Below are 17,056 nucleotides of genomic sequence, written 5' to 3' on the forward strand. Positions count from 1 at the left end.
ATAACATGGTATTTAGTATAAAAAAATTAATACCTTTTCAAAGGCACGTCACAGAAACCAAGTAAATTACTCAACAACAGAGTTCTTCAGCCTTAAATACCTGGAAGGATTAAGTACTTGCTTTTTTGTTTTTGCTGTAGTGGGGATAGAACCCAGGGGAATTCTACCTCCAAGCTACATCCCCAGCCCTACTTTTTTTTTTTTATTCTTTATTTTGAAACAGGGCCTCACTGAGTTGCAGAGGCCTCACTGAGTAGCTGAGGCTGCTGTGAACCGCGATCCTCGTCTTCGCTTCCCAAATGCTAGAATTACAAGCGTGCACCACCACACCCGGCAGCAAGTACTTGCATTTTAATTTTAATTTTTAATTAATTAATTTATTTTTTTTGCGGATCTGAGGATGGAACCCAGGAGCATTTGAGCTCTGAGTTACACCCCTGCCCTATTTTTTATCCTTTATTTTGAAACAGGGTCTTACTGAGTTGCAGAGGGCCTCACTAAGTAGCTGAGGCTGCCCGCGAACCGCGATCCTCCGGTCTCAGCCTCCCGAATGCTGGGATTACAAGCGTGCGCCACCACGCCTGGCTGCATTTTTATATTCTTGACATGAACACAGACATTACTAATTATGCATTATTCTAAGCTTTTGTGAAAAAGTCAAATGATGATCCAAGAAACATTTCAAAAAATAATTCCTGGGGGAAAGGGCACACAAGTACATGTCTAGTGTACACAGTCCACATGTATACATATACGTATAGACACAAAGGAAAAACATACCCAGAGGCTCTGTCTGGAAATCTATATTCACTGTGCCTGCTATGGCATAAGCCACCACTAAGGGTGGAGAGGCAAGATAATTGGCACGAACACAATCACAAAGACGACCTTCAAAATTTTTGTTTCCAGATAAAACTCCACAGGTAACCAAATCACCCTGAGAGGGGAGGAAAAAAACATACATACACAAATATATTCAATTCAAGAGCTAACACAAACTTGGAAAATCACATATAAGCAATCTCAAATATAGTTCTGAGGGCAAGACAATCAAAAACCACTAATTTTTAGGTATAGAACTGTAACTCAAAAATAATTTCTTTTTTTCTTTTTTTTTACCAATTAATTTTATTTCTAGACTTTTCATGTTTGTCTTGTGTTTTGCTGGAAACACGCTGGTTACATGTCCATGCTGGGAAGCACCAGAAACAGACCCCAACTGCCCACCGACCAGGGTCCCCACAGACCTGCCCCCGGCCCATGGCCTGTGGGTGCGTAGTGTCCAGGACGGCTGCCCTCACCCGTCAAAAATAATTTCTTACATTACTATGGATTTCAAAAGTCTAGAAACAATTCCTGGAATCATTTTAAGATTTACAGGTTATTCTTCTAATGGGTGTAAGGACTACTGAAATACATATACATCAATTTTTTTATACTTTAATAGCAAAACATATTTAAGAAATTCCACTTAGATATTTTGACGATCCATACATTTTACCTGTTTTACTGCATTTAAAACCACTTCTGATAAGGGTGCTGTATTTCCCACACATGTTGAACAACCATAGCCAACGATTTCAAATCTGCATTTCAAAAAATGAAACATGATTTACAGTGGATAACATTTGTAAAGAACAAGTCTTTGCTATTTTTTTTTTTTTTTTTGGTGTGGTACTGAGGATTGAATTCAAGAGCATTCTACCTCCAAATTACACATCCAGCCCTATTTTTTAATTCTTTATTTAAAACAGGGCCTTACTAAGTTGCAGAGGGCCTCATTAAGTAGTTGAGGCTGGCCTCGAGCCTGCGATCCTCCTGTCTCAGGCTCCCAAATACTGGGATTACAAGCATGCGCCACCATGCCTGGCTCTTATCTTTTCTTTCTAGTACTACAATAAGATACTCAAAAGAATATTTATGACTTATAAATTAACCTTCATCAATATATTAATCTCACAATATTTTGAACAACCAATTCTCTCAGGTATGCTATTTATACAGAATGTAAACCTTTGAAGGGCCTGATACCTAGACACTTGCCTGTTAGGTCAACAAAACATCTATCACACTACGTAAGAAAGTCCCTCAAATACTACTTTCTATAAGATAACCTTTAAAAAAATTTGTATTACCCTGGGTGTGGTGGTACACATCTATTATCTCAGTACTTGGGAGACTGAGACAAGAAGTTCACAGGTCTGAGACCAGCCTCAGCAATTTAGTGAGACTCTCAATAACCCAGCAAGACCTTGTTTTAAAAAAAAGTGTTGAAAACTGGGCATGGTGGCTTGTAATCCCAGCATTTGGGAGTCTGAGACAGGGGAACCGCAGTTTGTAGACAGCCTCAGATACTTAGTAAGGCCCTTTGCAACTCAGGTAGAATGCCTCTGGGTTCTTTTCCAAGTACAGGGAAAAAAAAGGTGTTAAATTGAGGGTGTAGCTCTGAGATAAAATGCCGCTAGGTTCAATCCCTACGACCACCTCTACCCTCCCCCAAAAGCATACTGTACTGCAACCATAGTCCTTATTTAAACTGCAAAGTAGCAAGACAAAGTGGCTACCCCAATTTCAGCAGACAGATAAGAGGCACTCTGATGTGAGTAAACCTTCCAGTTATGCCTGAGAAGACTGACTGACAATAACTGCAGAGATAGCCAGGCATAGTGGCACATTCCTATAATCTCAGTACTCGGTGAGCTCACACAGGACCACAGGTTTAAGGACAGCCTCAGCAACCTAGTGAGACCCTGTTTCAAAATAAAAATATAGGCCAGGCATGGTGTCACATGCTTGTAATCCCAGCATTTGGGAGGCTGAGACAGGAGAATCACAGTTTGTAGACAGCCTCAGCTGTTTAGTGAGGCCCTTTGCAACTCAATGAGACCCTGTTTCAAAATAAAAACTAAAAAATAGGGTTGGGGGTGTAAAAAATAGGGCAGTAAAATGCTCCTGGATTCCAACTCCAGTACCACAAAACTAAATAAATAAAAAATAAGTCTAGGGGTGTGGCTTGAAGGTAGAATGCCCCTGAGTTCAATCCCCAATACCACAAAAAATAAAATAATCTAAAACATCAGGCTTTTGCCAGGGTGGTGGCGCACACTTGTAATCTCAGCATTTGGGAGGCTGAGACTGGAGGATCGTGGTTCGTGGACAGCCTCAGCTACTCAGTGAGGCCCTCTGCAACTCAGTGAGACCCGGTTTCAAAATAAAGAATAAAAAATAGGGCAGGAGGTGTAGCTCGGAGGTTGAATGCCCCTGGGTTCCACCCCAGACCGGCAAAAAAAAAAAAAAAAAAAAAAAAAATCAGGCTTTTATAGAAGCGAATCATTCTTATATAAGAAAATATGCTTAAAAATATGAAAGCTAGATGTAGTGGTGTGTGCCCTTATTCCTGGCTACTGGGGAAGCTGAGACCAGAGGATTTCAAGTTCAAGGCCCACCTCAACAATACAGAGAGACTCTGTTTCAAACTAAAAAGTAAGTAGAATTGGGTAAAGTGCCCAAGTTCAATGCCTAGTACTGCCCAAACAAAACGAAAAACCAGTAAAAATATAAGTTCAGGAACAACTATTATGTAATAATAGGCCAAATAACCTTACCAAACCTCAGGACAATTTACTCAGTTAATATATGAAATCTAAAAGACTTATTATTTTCTTTTTAGGCACTGGGGATTGAACCCAAAAACATTACTTCCGAATGACACCCCCAGTCCTTCCTTTGCTCAGGTACTGGAGGTTGAAACAGTAGGCATTCTACTTCCAAGCTGCTAAGACTGGCCTCAGTATCTGTGATCCATGTGTCACAGCCTCCCAAGTACAGGGATTACAGGGAGTACAGGGGTGTGCTTTGTCATCTGGCAAGAGTTTATCTTTTTTCTAAACTACACACAACTCATGGAAATCATGAACTAGTTGATATCACGTGTGTGTGTGTGTGTGTGTGTGTGTGTTTCTGAGGAGAGAACCCAGGGGATTTCTACCTCTGAGCTTCAGCTGCAGCCCTTTTTATTTTTTATTTTGAAACAGGTTCTCACTAGGTTGCTGATGCTGGCCTCAAAGCTGTGATCCTCCTCTCTCAGCCTGCCAAGTACGGGGTTTACAGGCATGCATCAAGTCTGACTTTGGTACCACTCTTACACTGTGACTGTTACCTGGTCTTACCTGTTTTTTGTGTCTTTCCAACTAATTACAGTGAAGCTAAAGATCATGTGTTCTACTTCTTAGTAGCCAATGCAGTGCCTTTCTTGGTCGTCGGATATGCTCACTATAAATGCTGAGTGACAAGGTCTTAGAGGTTGTATGGTAAAGGTAAACTAACAAGCAGAATGGTGGCACATTTCTTTCTACCTTCTCTTTGGATATGCAAGGCCCTAACAAACCTGAAAAAGACCAATGTCAATGCAAACTGTGATGGCTGTCACTCACCCCAGCTCACTAAGATAAGGCAGTACTCCACTTGAACTGAGGTAATGTGTGACCATCCCGCTGCCTGGAGACAAACTTGTCCGTATATAAGGGTTGACACGCAGACCAGCTTCAACGGCCTTTTTAGCCAAAATACCTGCACAGTCAACAATGATTTAGTCATTAGCGGCAGTGTTTCTTTACTTCCTTCATATTAGACTAGAATAAAGCAAGAAAGGGTTTACTTAACAGCTTAGACTTTCATTCAAGTTAGAGGTCCCCCAAATTTTATAAACTTACTGTCACTACTTTATCTATTGATTTCCTTCATTTAAAACTATACATTAGATATAACCATTATGTCGAAAATCATTAAGGCACAGCTGAGCCATGGTGCCATGCACACACACATACGGATGCACACATGTAACAGCATTAACTGAATCGTATTCATTTATTTATTTTGGTACTAAGAATTGAACCCTGAGGTGTTTACCAACAAGCTATATTCCTACTCTTTTCATGTTATTTGAAACACTAAGTGGCCGAGGCTGGCCTCAAACCTATAATCCTCTTGTCTTGGCCACCCACGTACTGAGATTTTAAGTGTGTAACTGAACCACTTTTTGTTTGCTTTGGTGGTACTGGAGACTGAACCCTCTGAGCTACACACCAGCCTTATTTTATTTTGTGGTACTGGGGGGTGGAATCCAGGAGCTTTCTACCTGCAGGCTATACCCCTCGTCTTATTTTATAATTTATTTGGAAACAGGGTCTCACTAAGTTGCCGAGAGCCTTACTAAGTAGCTGAGGCTGGCTTCAAACCTGTGCGACCCTCCTGTCTCAGCCTCCTAAGTGCTGGGATTAAAGCGTGCGCCACCATGCCTGACTCACCAGCCTTTTTATTTATTTATTTATTTATTTATTTATTTATTTATTTATTTATTTATTTATTGTGGTACTAGGAGTGAAACCCAGGGGCTTTCTACCTCTGGGCTATACTCCCAGACCTATTTTATACTTTATTTGGAGACAGGGTCTCACTAAGTTGCTGAGAGCCTCACTAAGTAGCTGAGGCTGGCTTCAAACCTGCACGATCCTCCTGTCTCAGCCTCCCAAGCGCAGGGATTACAAGTGTGCACCATCACGCCCAGCTCACCAGCCCTATTTATAAACAATTATTATTATTTTTTTCAATTTTGAAACAGAGTCTAAGTTGTAGAGGCCTCATTAAGTTACTGAGGCTGTCTACAAATCTTTGATCTTCCTGTCTCAGCCTCCCAAGTACTGGGATTACAATCTGTTATCACCACACCCAGTTTACCTAAACCATTTCTAAATGACATAAATCAATATTTACTACATGTAGTTGTATAAAACCAAAAAATGGTTCCAATGCACATACAAATTGATTTAATTTACAATCCTTATCAATAATCTTTTACTTCCTTTATACTCTCTAAGAAATAAAAAACTATGATGATAAACTAGTCACTAAAAAGCAAGAAACAGCTGGGACAAGTAACCCCAGCTACTCAAGAGGCTGAGGAAGGATGATTGCAAGTTTGAGGTCAGTCTCAGAACTACTGAGGCCCTGTCTTAAAATAAAAAATAAGAGGTGGGCGTGGTGGCGCACATTTATAATCCCAGATTTGGGAGGCTGAGACAGGAGGATCACAGTTCAAGGACAGCCTCAGCTACTACTTAGTGAGGCCCTTTGCAACTCAGTGAGACCCTGTTACAATATAAAAAATAAAAAAATTGGGCTGGGGGTGTAGCTCAGAGGCAGAATGCCACTGGGTACAACCCCAGTACCACAGGAAAAAAAAAATTACATTTTGTATAATAAAAACAAAATTAATAAAAAGTCAAATTTGGGCTTTGGGGACCTAATTAAAACAAACACCAACACTTATGCATAATCCAAGAAAGAGAAAGTAAATATAAGAACAAAGCAAAAATTAAATAGGACAAGAAACACAGGGCTGTAAGTCATAACCTACCTGCAGCAAGCATGACAGATGGATTGCAATTATTAGTACAACTGATAACTGCAGCAATAACCACTGATCCATGAGACAGCTTATATTCACTTCCTTCATAATGAATAGACACTATATCATTTTGTTTTTCAGCAGCAATTTGGAAGCCTTTAAATCCGACCTATATAAATTTACACATAAATATACACTAAATATTATGGATTTGTATAGAAAAGAGATTAAAATACTACAGACACTTGATATCTAATGATTAAACATTCTAAGTTCTGACAATTTAGGGCTGAGTTAGTAGTTCAGTGGTAGAGTGCTTGCCTAGGACATACAGGCCCTGGGTTCAACCCCCAAACCACAAAGTTCTGACTCTCTGTGGCAAGACACTGAAGGCCCATACTGTCCAGTAACTGTAACCCAGCTGAAGTATGATTTGAATAATCAGGATAAGAATTTGGTAGTGTTCATAAGTAAAACTTTTATCCACTAAATGAATCTAGATAACTACTCAAAACTCAGATCTTATTTGGCTTTGTTCTCTATTCATTCCGGCTACAAAAATTCTCAAGAGATGGTACAAATTTTATTCTGGCCAGGTGTGGTGACGCACGCTTGTAATCTCAGTGTTTGGGAGGCTGAGACAGGAGGATTGCAGGTTTGCGGTCAGCCTCAGCTATTTAGTGATGCCCTCTGCAACTCAAAGAGACCCTGTTTCCGAATAAAGAATAAAAAAATGGGGCAGGGGTTATAACTCAGAGGTAGAATGCCCCTGGGTTTAACTCCTAGCACCACAAAAAACCAAAACAAAACAATTTTACTCTGAAGATCTGCTCCAAAATAATCCTATGTATATGAGTTCAAAAGAGATTAAAAGCCAGGCGTGGTGGTGCACGCTTGTAATCTCAGCATTTGGGAGGCTGAGACCGGAGGATCATGGTTCACAGACAGCCCCAGCTACTTAGTGAGACCCTATTTCAAAATAAAGAATAAAAAATAGGGCAGGGATGTAGTTCAGAGGTCAAATGCCCCTGAGTTCTATCCCCAGACCCACAAAAAAGAAAGAAAGAGAGAGAGAGAGAGAGAGAGAGAGAGAGAGAGATAGAGAGATAGATAGATAGATAGATAGATAGATATTAAACAATTTGGGGCACGGTGGTACACGCTTGTAATCCCAGTACTTGGGAGGCTGAAACAGGAGGACCGCAGATTCTTGCCAGCCTCAGCTACTTAGTGAGGCCTTTTGCAACTTAGTGAGACCCTTTTTCAAAATAAAGAATAAAATATTGGGCAGGGGGTGTAGCGCATAAGTAGAATGTCCCAGGATTTAATCCCTAGTACTTAAAAAAAAAGAAAAAAAAAGATGAATTAAGGCTGGTTATGAGTTAGTAACTGCTGAAGATGGGTGACAGGTACACAGCAACTCATTACACTTTTATTTCTGTACAAGTTTAATATTTTCCAAATAAAACGTGAAAAGAAAAAGTTCTGAAAAGCCAACTCCTAATTCTTGTAACAGAACAGAGACAGTAAAAAGACTAACCCATTTAGTCCCACTGGCCAACATATGGAACACCTAAGAAAAATTAACTGAGCAATAAATGTAACAAGGCAACTTTGACATAAAATATTTGCTTTTACACTTCTAATTTTATAAATTTTTTTGGTGGAACTGGGGATTCAACCAAGGGCTATTCTATCTCTGAGCTATAACCTTCGCCCGCCCGCCTTTCTTTCTTTCTTTCTTTCTTTCTTTCTTTCTTTCTTTCTTTCTTTCTTTCTTTCTTTTCTTTTCTTTTCTTTTCTTTTCTTTCTTTCTTTCGTACTGGGGATAGAAACCAGAGGCCTTCTACCTCCGGGCTACACTCCCAGACCTATTTTATATTTTTTTATTTGGAAACAGGGTTTCTTTAAGCCAGCGAAGGCTGGCTTCGAACCTGTGTGATCCTCCTGTCTCAGCTTCCCAAGCACGGGGATTACAAACCTGCACCACCATACCCAGCTTTATTCTTATTTTAAAACAAGATCTCACTATGTTGCAGAGGGCCTTAGTTAAGAGCTGATGCTACCCATGAACCTGCGATTCTCCTGTCTCAGCCTCCCAAGTACTGAGATTACAAGTGTGTGCCACCACTCTAGCTCAAAATATTTGTTTGTAGACTTTTTTTTTCTTCAGTACTGGAGGGTCGAACCTAGAAGCATTCTACCTCCAAGCTATACCCTCAGCCCGTTCATTCGTTCGTTCGTTCATTCATTCATTCATTCATTCATTCATTCATTCATTCATTTATTTATTGGTACTGGGGTTCCTGGAAGCCCTTCTACCTCTGGATTACACTCCCAGACCTATTTTATACTTTTTTTATATTTGGAAACAGGGTCTCTTAAGCCAGCGTGGCTGGCTTCGAACCTGCGTGATCCTCCTGTCTCCTCCTCCTAAGCGCGGGGATTACAAGTGTGCACCACCACGCCTGACTTATTCTTTATTTTAAAAGAGATCTAAGGCTGGGCATGGTGGCACACATTTGTAATCTCAGCATTCAGGAGACTTGAGACCAGAGGATCACGGTTCGCAGACAGCCTCAGCTACTTAGTGAGGCCTTCCGCAACTTAGTGAGACCCTGTTTCAAAATAAAGAATAAAAATAGGGCAGGAGTTGTAGTTTGTAGGTCAAATGCCCCCGTGTTCCATCCCTCGACCCGCAAAAAAAAAAAAAAAAAAAAGAGAGAGAGAGAGAGAGAGAGATAGATATCTAAGTTTTAAAGGGCCTCCTGTCTCAGCCTCTCAAGTACTGGGATTACAAGCGTGCGCCACCATGCCCCCGGCTGGACTTCTATTTTTTGAAAAGAGTAAAAAATGAATTATTAGTGATAACATTAATGTTATTAACAATATTATTTATTATACTATTACATATAATATACTTTAGATTATGACTTCCAAGCTGTTTTAATGCACCTTTATCAATTTCATTGAAATACTTAAATTAACACTTGGGAATTAATGGGTGAAAGTCATGATTCTCAGGAAATACAAACCCCCAAAAGCCAAAGAGAAAGAGGTCACTTTATATATATATATATATATATATATATATATATATATATATATATATATATATATATATATTTTTTTTTTTTTTTTTTTTTTTTTTGCGGTACTGGGGATGAAACCCAGGGGCAGTCTACTTCTGAGTGACAGTCTCAGCCCTATTTTTTATTCTTTATTTTGAAACAGGGTCTCACTGAGTTGCAAGGGCCTCGCTAAGTAGCTGAGGTGGTCCGCGAGCCACGATCCTTCTCTCAGCCCCCCACATGCTGGGATTACAAGCATGTGTCATCACGCCCGGCTTATTCAGGTGTGTGTGTGTGTGTGTATGTATGTATGTATGTATGTATGCATGTATGTATGTATGTATATATATTTTTTTTGGGGGGGGTGGTACTGGGGTTCCTGGAAGTACTTCTACCTCAGCGCTACACTCCCAGACATTTTTTTTTTTTTTTAATTTGGAAACAGGGTCTCTTAAGCCAGCGCGGCTGGCTTCGAACCTGCGCAATCCTCCTGTCTCTGCCTCCCAAGCGTGGGGATTACAAGCGTGCGCATTACTCAGTTATATTTTATTTTTTATTTTATTTATTTATTTATTTATTTTTATGAAATAGGGTCTCACTGAGTTGCAAAGGACCTCATTAAGTAGCTGAGGCAGTTCGCAAACCGTGATCCTGTGGTCTCAGCCTCCCCAATGCCGGGATTACAAGTGTGAGTAACCATGCCTGGCTTTTCTTTTTTCTTTTATGAACTTTTGATTTTATTTTATTTTATTTTAAATTTATTTTTATTGGTGCATTGTAATCATATATCACATTGGAATACAAGACTTGAGAGGATATACAAGCACACATCATCCAATTAGCCCTCATCCAGTCCCCATCCCATTCCCTCCTCCTCCCTCGATCTCATGCTTGTTTGGTGATTAACTTTGATACATTTGTTTATGTACCTCCTGTGTTATAAAGAGGCTCCATCCTCCCCTATTCCATACCCTCTGATTGGTCACCTTAATTGCTTCACTATAGGGCCATTTCTATAACTTGACCTCTTCCTGTTGCTCCTGCCCTCCTAGTTATTGCTGATTAGGGGAAGCATCTGGTCTCAGTTATATTTTAACAGATCATTTTGTTTTGTTTTGGCACTGAAGATTAAACTCAGGGGTATTCTACCTCTGAGTTACACTCTCATCCCTTTTTATCTTTTGTTTCAAAAATACGGTAGTTGCTGAGGCTGGTCTGGAATCTATGATCTTCCTGTCTCAATTTACCAAGTACTAGGATTACAGATGTGTGCTACCACAACCAGCTATTTTTACCAGATTTTAGGAAAGTAGTTTCACAATGTAGTGGTCTTTCCTAGATTGAAAAGTCACAAACATTTAGATTAATGCTATCTATATATTCAGTATCTATGATGTTCAATCTAAGAGCCACAGTTACATGCGCTGTTCAGCATTTGAAATGAGACTAGGAAACTCAATTCTAAACTATTGAATTAATTAATTTGGTAATTTAAATTTTAATTTAAAAAGACAAAAGACAAAGTCAATCTCTAGTCCTCACAGTTCACCCAATGACTTATATACTGGTGCTAAACAGGAGGAAAAAGAAGAGACTGCTGGTATGTGCCATAATACAGGAAAAGAAAGCAAAAGATTGAGTATAAGGTCAGTCCCATAAACTTGTGTTCTTTACTACTTAGCCCCACACATGTAGATAAATAAAAGACATAAAGTAATTTACCTTTTCATTTAAGCAAGCCTGGAAATCACTTTTCATATCTGTCACAGCAACTCTATCCTGAGGTCTTTTGGGACCACTGACAGAAGGAACTATTGAATTCAGATTAATTCTGATCACCTAGGAAAAGAGTAGAGAGAGAGAAGGAATCAGAGTTCCCCAGTACAAACTCCAACTTAGGTACCACGTTCTGAAGCAAAATGAGTATATTCACTTTTCCCCCTTTGGTAGTGCTGGGGATTGAACCCAAGGGTATTCAACCTCAGTTATACCCCCAGCCCTATATTATTTTTTTGAAAACAGGGTCTCATTATGTTGCTGTGCTATCCTTGAACTTGTGATCCTTCTGTTTCAGCCTCCCAAATACTAGTATTAAAAGTGGGCACCATCATGCATACCTTATATTCACATTATAATGTCATCTGTTTAATGGTGAAACACTTCCCTAGAAACTGACTTTGAAAGAAATGCACGAGCCAGAAGGCTGAAAGAGGAGGATCACAGATTCAAGGACAGCCTAAGCAATGTCGTAGACTCTCAGCAATCTAGCAAGAACTGTTTCAAAACAACAAATGAAACAGCCTAGGAGTATAGCTTGGAGACAGAATGACACTGGGTTTGATCCCCAGTATCACAGGAGACAAACAGGAATGCATGTAAATCTATGAAATATATGAAAATATACTAAAAGCAAAACTAGCAGACCAGTGCAAATTGAACTACCACAACACCAGTTGTATAATCTATATAAAACTGGTGGTTCTTCAAATGTTTTCATCCCCATAAACATTAATGGCTCCCCCCGAACTGGAGATTGAACCCAGGGGCATTCTACCTCCGAGGTATACCTCTAGCCCTACTCCTGTCTCAGCCTCCCAAGAAATGGGATTACAAGCATGAGCCACCAGTCCAGGCTTCTATTTTATTTTGAAACAGGTTGCTCACGCTGGCTGTAGACCTGGTATCTTTTCTGTCTCAGCCTCCTAAGTACTGGAATTACAGGGTGTGCCACTGCACCAGCACCTATACATATACTAATGTATCGCTATGAGCTTCACTATTGTACTAATAAAAACCTTTTTTACAAAGCTGGGCGTGGTGGTGTACGCGTGCAATCCCAGGGTTTGGGAGGCTGAGACAGGAGGTCTATGGACAGATTCAGCCACTTAGTAAGCCCTTAGTGAGTGAAGCTCTCAGCAACTTAGTGAGATCCTGTTTCCAAATAAAAAATATAAAATAGGTCTGGGAGTATAGCCCAGAGGTAGAAAGCCTCAGGGTTCCACCCCCAATACCACCACACACACACAAAAAAAAAAACCACTAAAAAAATAGGACTGGGGTGTAGCTCAGAGGTACACTGCCCCTGGGTTCCATCCCCAGTACTGGGAGAAAAAAAAAAAAAAAGAATTTTCTGAATATGAAATCTACCTATTTCAATATAAATTTCCAAGAAATATTTGTGTAAATTGTAAAATATCTTTCAAACTAACATTTAAGACCATGTAACTGTATCTCTTTTAACAATGGAATTGTACAAAATACTATTATCAATAGGAAAATCTATGTAAAATTATTGGGTCACAAATAACTTTTTTTTTTTTTTGTGGATCTGGGAATGGAACCCAGGGGCATTCAACCTCCGAGCTATACCCCCTGCCCTAGTATTTTTTTTGTCTGATACCAAGCTTTTGATGACTTAAAGATAACATTTCAATATTTCTTTTTGCTTTCTTTCTTACCAGAGAATATACTTTTTTCTATTTTTTTTAGGTGAAACTATCATATATTTATATATTTATTTTTCAGAAAAAAAAATCTATCCTAATATGAAATATGGACTCTAGTTACCTAAAACGATCTTGAAAAAGAACAAAGCTAGAAGATATATATTTTCTGATTTCAAACCATATAAAGCTACAATAATTGAATCAGTGTAGTACTGTTCTAAAGGCAGATATATAAACCATTGGAGTTAAATAAAAGCCTAGAGCTAAATTCTTCCCTATATTGTCAAGTTATTTTTGACAAGGTTTCCACGAACATTTGGTGGTGGAAATAATAATCTTTTAACTAAATATTGTTGAAACATAATAATTACATGGAAAAGAATAAAATTGGACCCTTACCTAATCCCATATACAAATATTAACTCAAAATAGATAAAAGACCTAAATATAAATCTTAAGACTATAAGCTTTTAGAAGAAAATCTAGGTCATAAAACCTCACAACATTGAAATTGGCAGTGATTTCTTGGATAGGATTTCTATGGCACAGGCAACAGAAGAGTATACAAACTCCCTAAAAAATAAAAAATATATATTGTATATCCAAAGACAATGTAAACAGAGTTAACAGTTACTAATAGAATGGGATAAAATATTTCCAAATGCTATATCTGAAGGTATATTAATATTCCAACTAGAAAGCCTAAAAATTAACAACAATAAAGGCAAACAATACCATTTAGAGATAGGTAAAAGACTAACATAAATAATGAATCTCTACAGATAACCAATCTTAGTTGTCTGTTGGATGGAAACTCTTGTTTCTCTGGTTCTGGTGTGTGTTACCTATTTCTTCTTTGTAGTTAATCTCTTTGAGTATTTTCTCTAGCGCTGGTTTTGAAGACATAAATTCCTTCAGTTTCTGTTTGTCATGGAAGCTTCTTATTTCTCCATCTAATTTGATAGAAAGTTTTGCTGGGTAGGAAATTTTTGGCTGGAAGTTGTTTTCTTTCAGAGTTTGGAATATGTGACTCCAAGCCCTTCTGGCTCTCATGACTTGGTTTGGGAAGTCTGGAGTGATTCTAATTGGTTTGCCTCTGACTGTCACTTGGCCCTTTGTTTTTGTTGCCTTTAAGATTCTCTGCTTGGCTTCCACATTGGTCATTTTGACAATTATGTGGCGTGGGGATCCTCTTCTCCGATCCTGTCTAAAGGGAGTTCTCTAAGTTTCCTGGACCTGTGTATCAACCTCTTGCTCTATGATTGGAAAATTTTCTGCTATTACTTCCTTGAAGAGATTGTTGATCCCTTTGGTTTCACTTTCTTTTCCCTCCTCTATTCCAATTATTCTTAGGTTAGCTCTCTTAAAATGGGCCCATATTTCTTCTATGTCAGATTCCTGCTGTCGGATATTTTTTTCTAGATTAGAAACTATGCGTTCATTTTTGGAATGATCATCTTCTAAGAGCGAGATTCTGTTCTCCATGTGGTCTAATCGGTTGTTTGTGCTTTGAATTGAGGCCTTTACTTCATTAATTGCATCCTTTATCTCTTTTTGGCTCTCTCTGAGTTCTTTTCGAAGCACCTCTATTATTTCTACAGTTATTTTCCTGATTTGATCTTCTAGAAATCTCTGACTTTCTGTTTTATCGGGTTCTGATGTTGTGGGGTTGTGGGCATTCATTGCTCCAGTGTTATTCCTCTTTCCCATGATTTCGGAAGTTTGTGCCTTCTCTGGGTTCTTCCTTTGGGTCACTATGACTTCACTTAAGGTGCTCTGGATCTCGAGTCTGTAGTATCTCTGACCCCACTACTCCTTTACTGTGTTGTATGACAGAGTCTCCGACCCAGAGAGTTGATAGAGGCTGCTTTAGACTGTGGGGGGTGCCAGGTTGCACGTTCTCCTATGGTGTGATATCTCTGCCACCGCCCCTCCTCCACTGGGTCAAGTCCCAGGGAGTACAGTACTGGGATTTCTCCTCTGTGGCCCGCAATTTGACTCACTGTTCTTGAGTACGCAGATGTAGCTGTACTGGACTCGGTGAATTCGCTGCTGCTGCCGCCGGTGGCAATATGGCACTGCTGCTACGCCCTCGGCCGTGAGGCTGGTGTATTTCTTCTTGGTTTTAAGTTCCACTCTGAGTCCCTGCATCGTGTGCTGAGCTCAGCCACTGGGAGCTTTAGGTGCTCCCTGCGCCGAAAGATCCCGCCTGGCTGTTCCGCAGCGGCTCACCTAGGCTTGCTGTAGCTGTCCGGTGAATTCGCCGCTGCCGCCGCGTCCTCAGGCGTGAGGCCAGCGTATCTCCTCTGTGGCTCTGAGCTCTGTTCTCAGTCCGCTTTCTCTCTGGAGCCTGGTGATTTTTTTGTTTCTCTGGTGATGGTGTTTTCTGGCTATGAAAGGCGCTGATTTTGTGGTAATGGAGATTGGTTGTTAGCGGGGCTCTTAAGCCCTGCTTTTCTCGGTCGCCATCTTTTTTTTCTCTGCCCTAGTATTTTTATTCTTTATTTTGAAACAGGGTCTCACTGAGTTGCAGAGGGCCTAAGTAGTTGAGGCTATCCAGGAACCGTGACCCTCCAGTCTCAGCCTCCCAAATGCTGAGATTACAATGTGCACCACCATGCCCGGCTTGACACAAATAACATTTCTTAAATAATGTGAATAGCTACCACTTATTAAGTACTTACTATTGCATAAATTTGTATTTAATCTAAGTGTCCTATGAAGGAGATGCTATCATTGTATTTTAGAAAGAAAACTGAGGCCGAAAGGTTAAATAAATTGCAGGTGGTTACATAACTGGTAAACTTGTAGAGGTAGGATTCAAACTCAAGTGGTCCGCCCCACACTTCACTTCTATTACTAGATAGATTGTTTGACTATACCTGGGAATATTCAGGTTCTGAAGAATTATGGTCATTCTGAAACAATTTCACAGCTTTAAGGTATGTTTCCATTGATTGGAGTTTGGCTTTGTCAAAACCTAAAAAGAACCAAGGAAAAAACCTAATAAGAAAAATTTGAAACTTTGAGGGAATGGTGTGAAATTCCAGTGACGCATAAGAAATAAATACAGTATAACTCATGCACTTTTTACACCTCTCTCGCGGCCCCTGAGGAGCCACCTTCTGAGAAAGCCCAGGCCCTGCGACCCCTGGGCATGCTGACGGGGGCACTCACTGTCACACCGAGCAGAGGACCCTTCATGGTTCTCAGCACTCGCTCTGCAGTCTTGGAGTTGATGCCCCTGACAAAAAGCAGACAAGCTGGGCCCACTGGGCCCCATCTGGATTCCTCACCCACTCAAACAGTGATTAGTGCTACTTTAGGCCACTAGACTTTAGGACAATTACCTACATAGAAAAAGAACTCTTTAAAGTGAAAACTCTGATCCCTAAGAAGGGGTGGAAGGACCAATCACTATGGGGAAACTGAGGCAGGGGTCAGTGGTTTGAATAATTCCTTTAAATTGTTGTCAAGGGGTCTCAGGGGCTAGCTTTTAAGGACACAACACTCTTTGGAGACAACTGACCCAGTTTGAGTGCCACCATTTCAAAATAAGATAATGCATAAAAATTCAATAATATGTATGATATAATTTATTGTAATATTGTCATAAAGAGATATTGGAAATTTTACATTTATTCAAATGATTCTTATATCCTCTCACCTGTATGTTCTAAATGTTTTAATGTCACATTGTCAACAGGGAAAAAGCTGAGGATAGCACCGTATTCTGGACACATGTTTGCTATTGTAGTTCGATCAACGATAGATAATTGTGAAACTCCACTTCCAAAAAACTCAACAAACTTTCCAGCTACTCCTACTTGCCTGAGGTGCTATATATAAGGGACACAGAGAAACATAAAATTAGCAATAAGATTAACATGGATTTCCTGAAAACTATGTATGTAATCTAATCTTTGAAGGTATTATTACTGGTACATTATAGTCTCACATAATGTAGTTCACAGTGATAGTCACACCCACCCACACAGCACTTGGTGAGCTTTTCCTTGGCCCCTCTCCTCCCTCTCTTCCTCTCTAATCTAAATTTTAAGCAATACTAGTGGCAGTGAAAAAAAACTGTTCATATGAAACAAACTCTGGTTTTACAGGTATTTTAAGATAGT

At 39.7% G+C, this 17,056-nt stretch overlaps 1 protein-coding gene across 2 annotated transcripts in view; it reads right to left on the reverse strand.

The window, feature by feature from the left end:
* The window catches only part of IREB2 (iron responsive element binding protein 2), a gene marked incomplete at its 3' end in the record, with an annotated part of 59,672 nt that overhangs the window by 11,376 nt on the left and 31,240 nt on the right, over positions 1–17,056 (reverse strand). For both annotated transcript variants that reach the window (XM_080692900.1, XM_080692899.1), the window contains exons 8-14: positions 16,591–16,762; positions 15,806–15,903; positions 11,200–11,316; positions 6,416–6,575; positions 4,434–4,569; positions 1,502–1,586; positions 781–937 (exon numbers count right to left, since the gene is read on the reverse strand). In XM_080692900.1, the coding sequence (XP_080549026.1) occupies positions 781–937; positions 1,502–1,586; positions 4,434–4,569; positions 6,416–6,575; positions 11,200–11,316; positions 15,806–15,903; positions 16,591–16,762 (925 nt within the window). The remainder of the gene's footprint in view (positions 1–780; positions 938–1,501; positions 1,587–4,433; positions 4,570–6,415; positions 6,576–11,199; positions 11,317–15,805; positions 15,904–16,590; positions 16,763–17,056) is intronic.

Source organism: Muscardinus avellanarius (assembly GCF_963383645.1).
Source record: "Muscardinus avellanarius genome assembly, chromosome: 3".
Lineage (NCBI taxonomy): Eukaryota > Metazoa > Chordata > Mammalia > Rodentia > Gliridae > Muscardinus > Muscardinus avellanarius.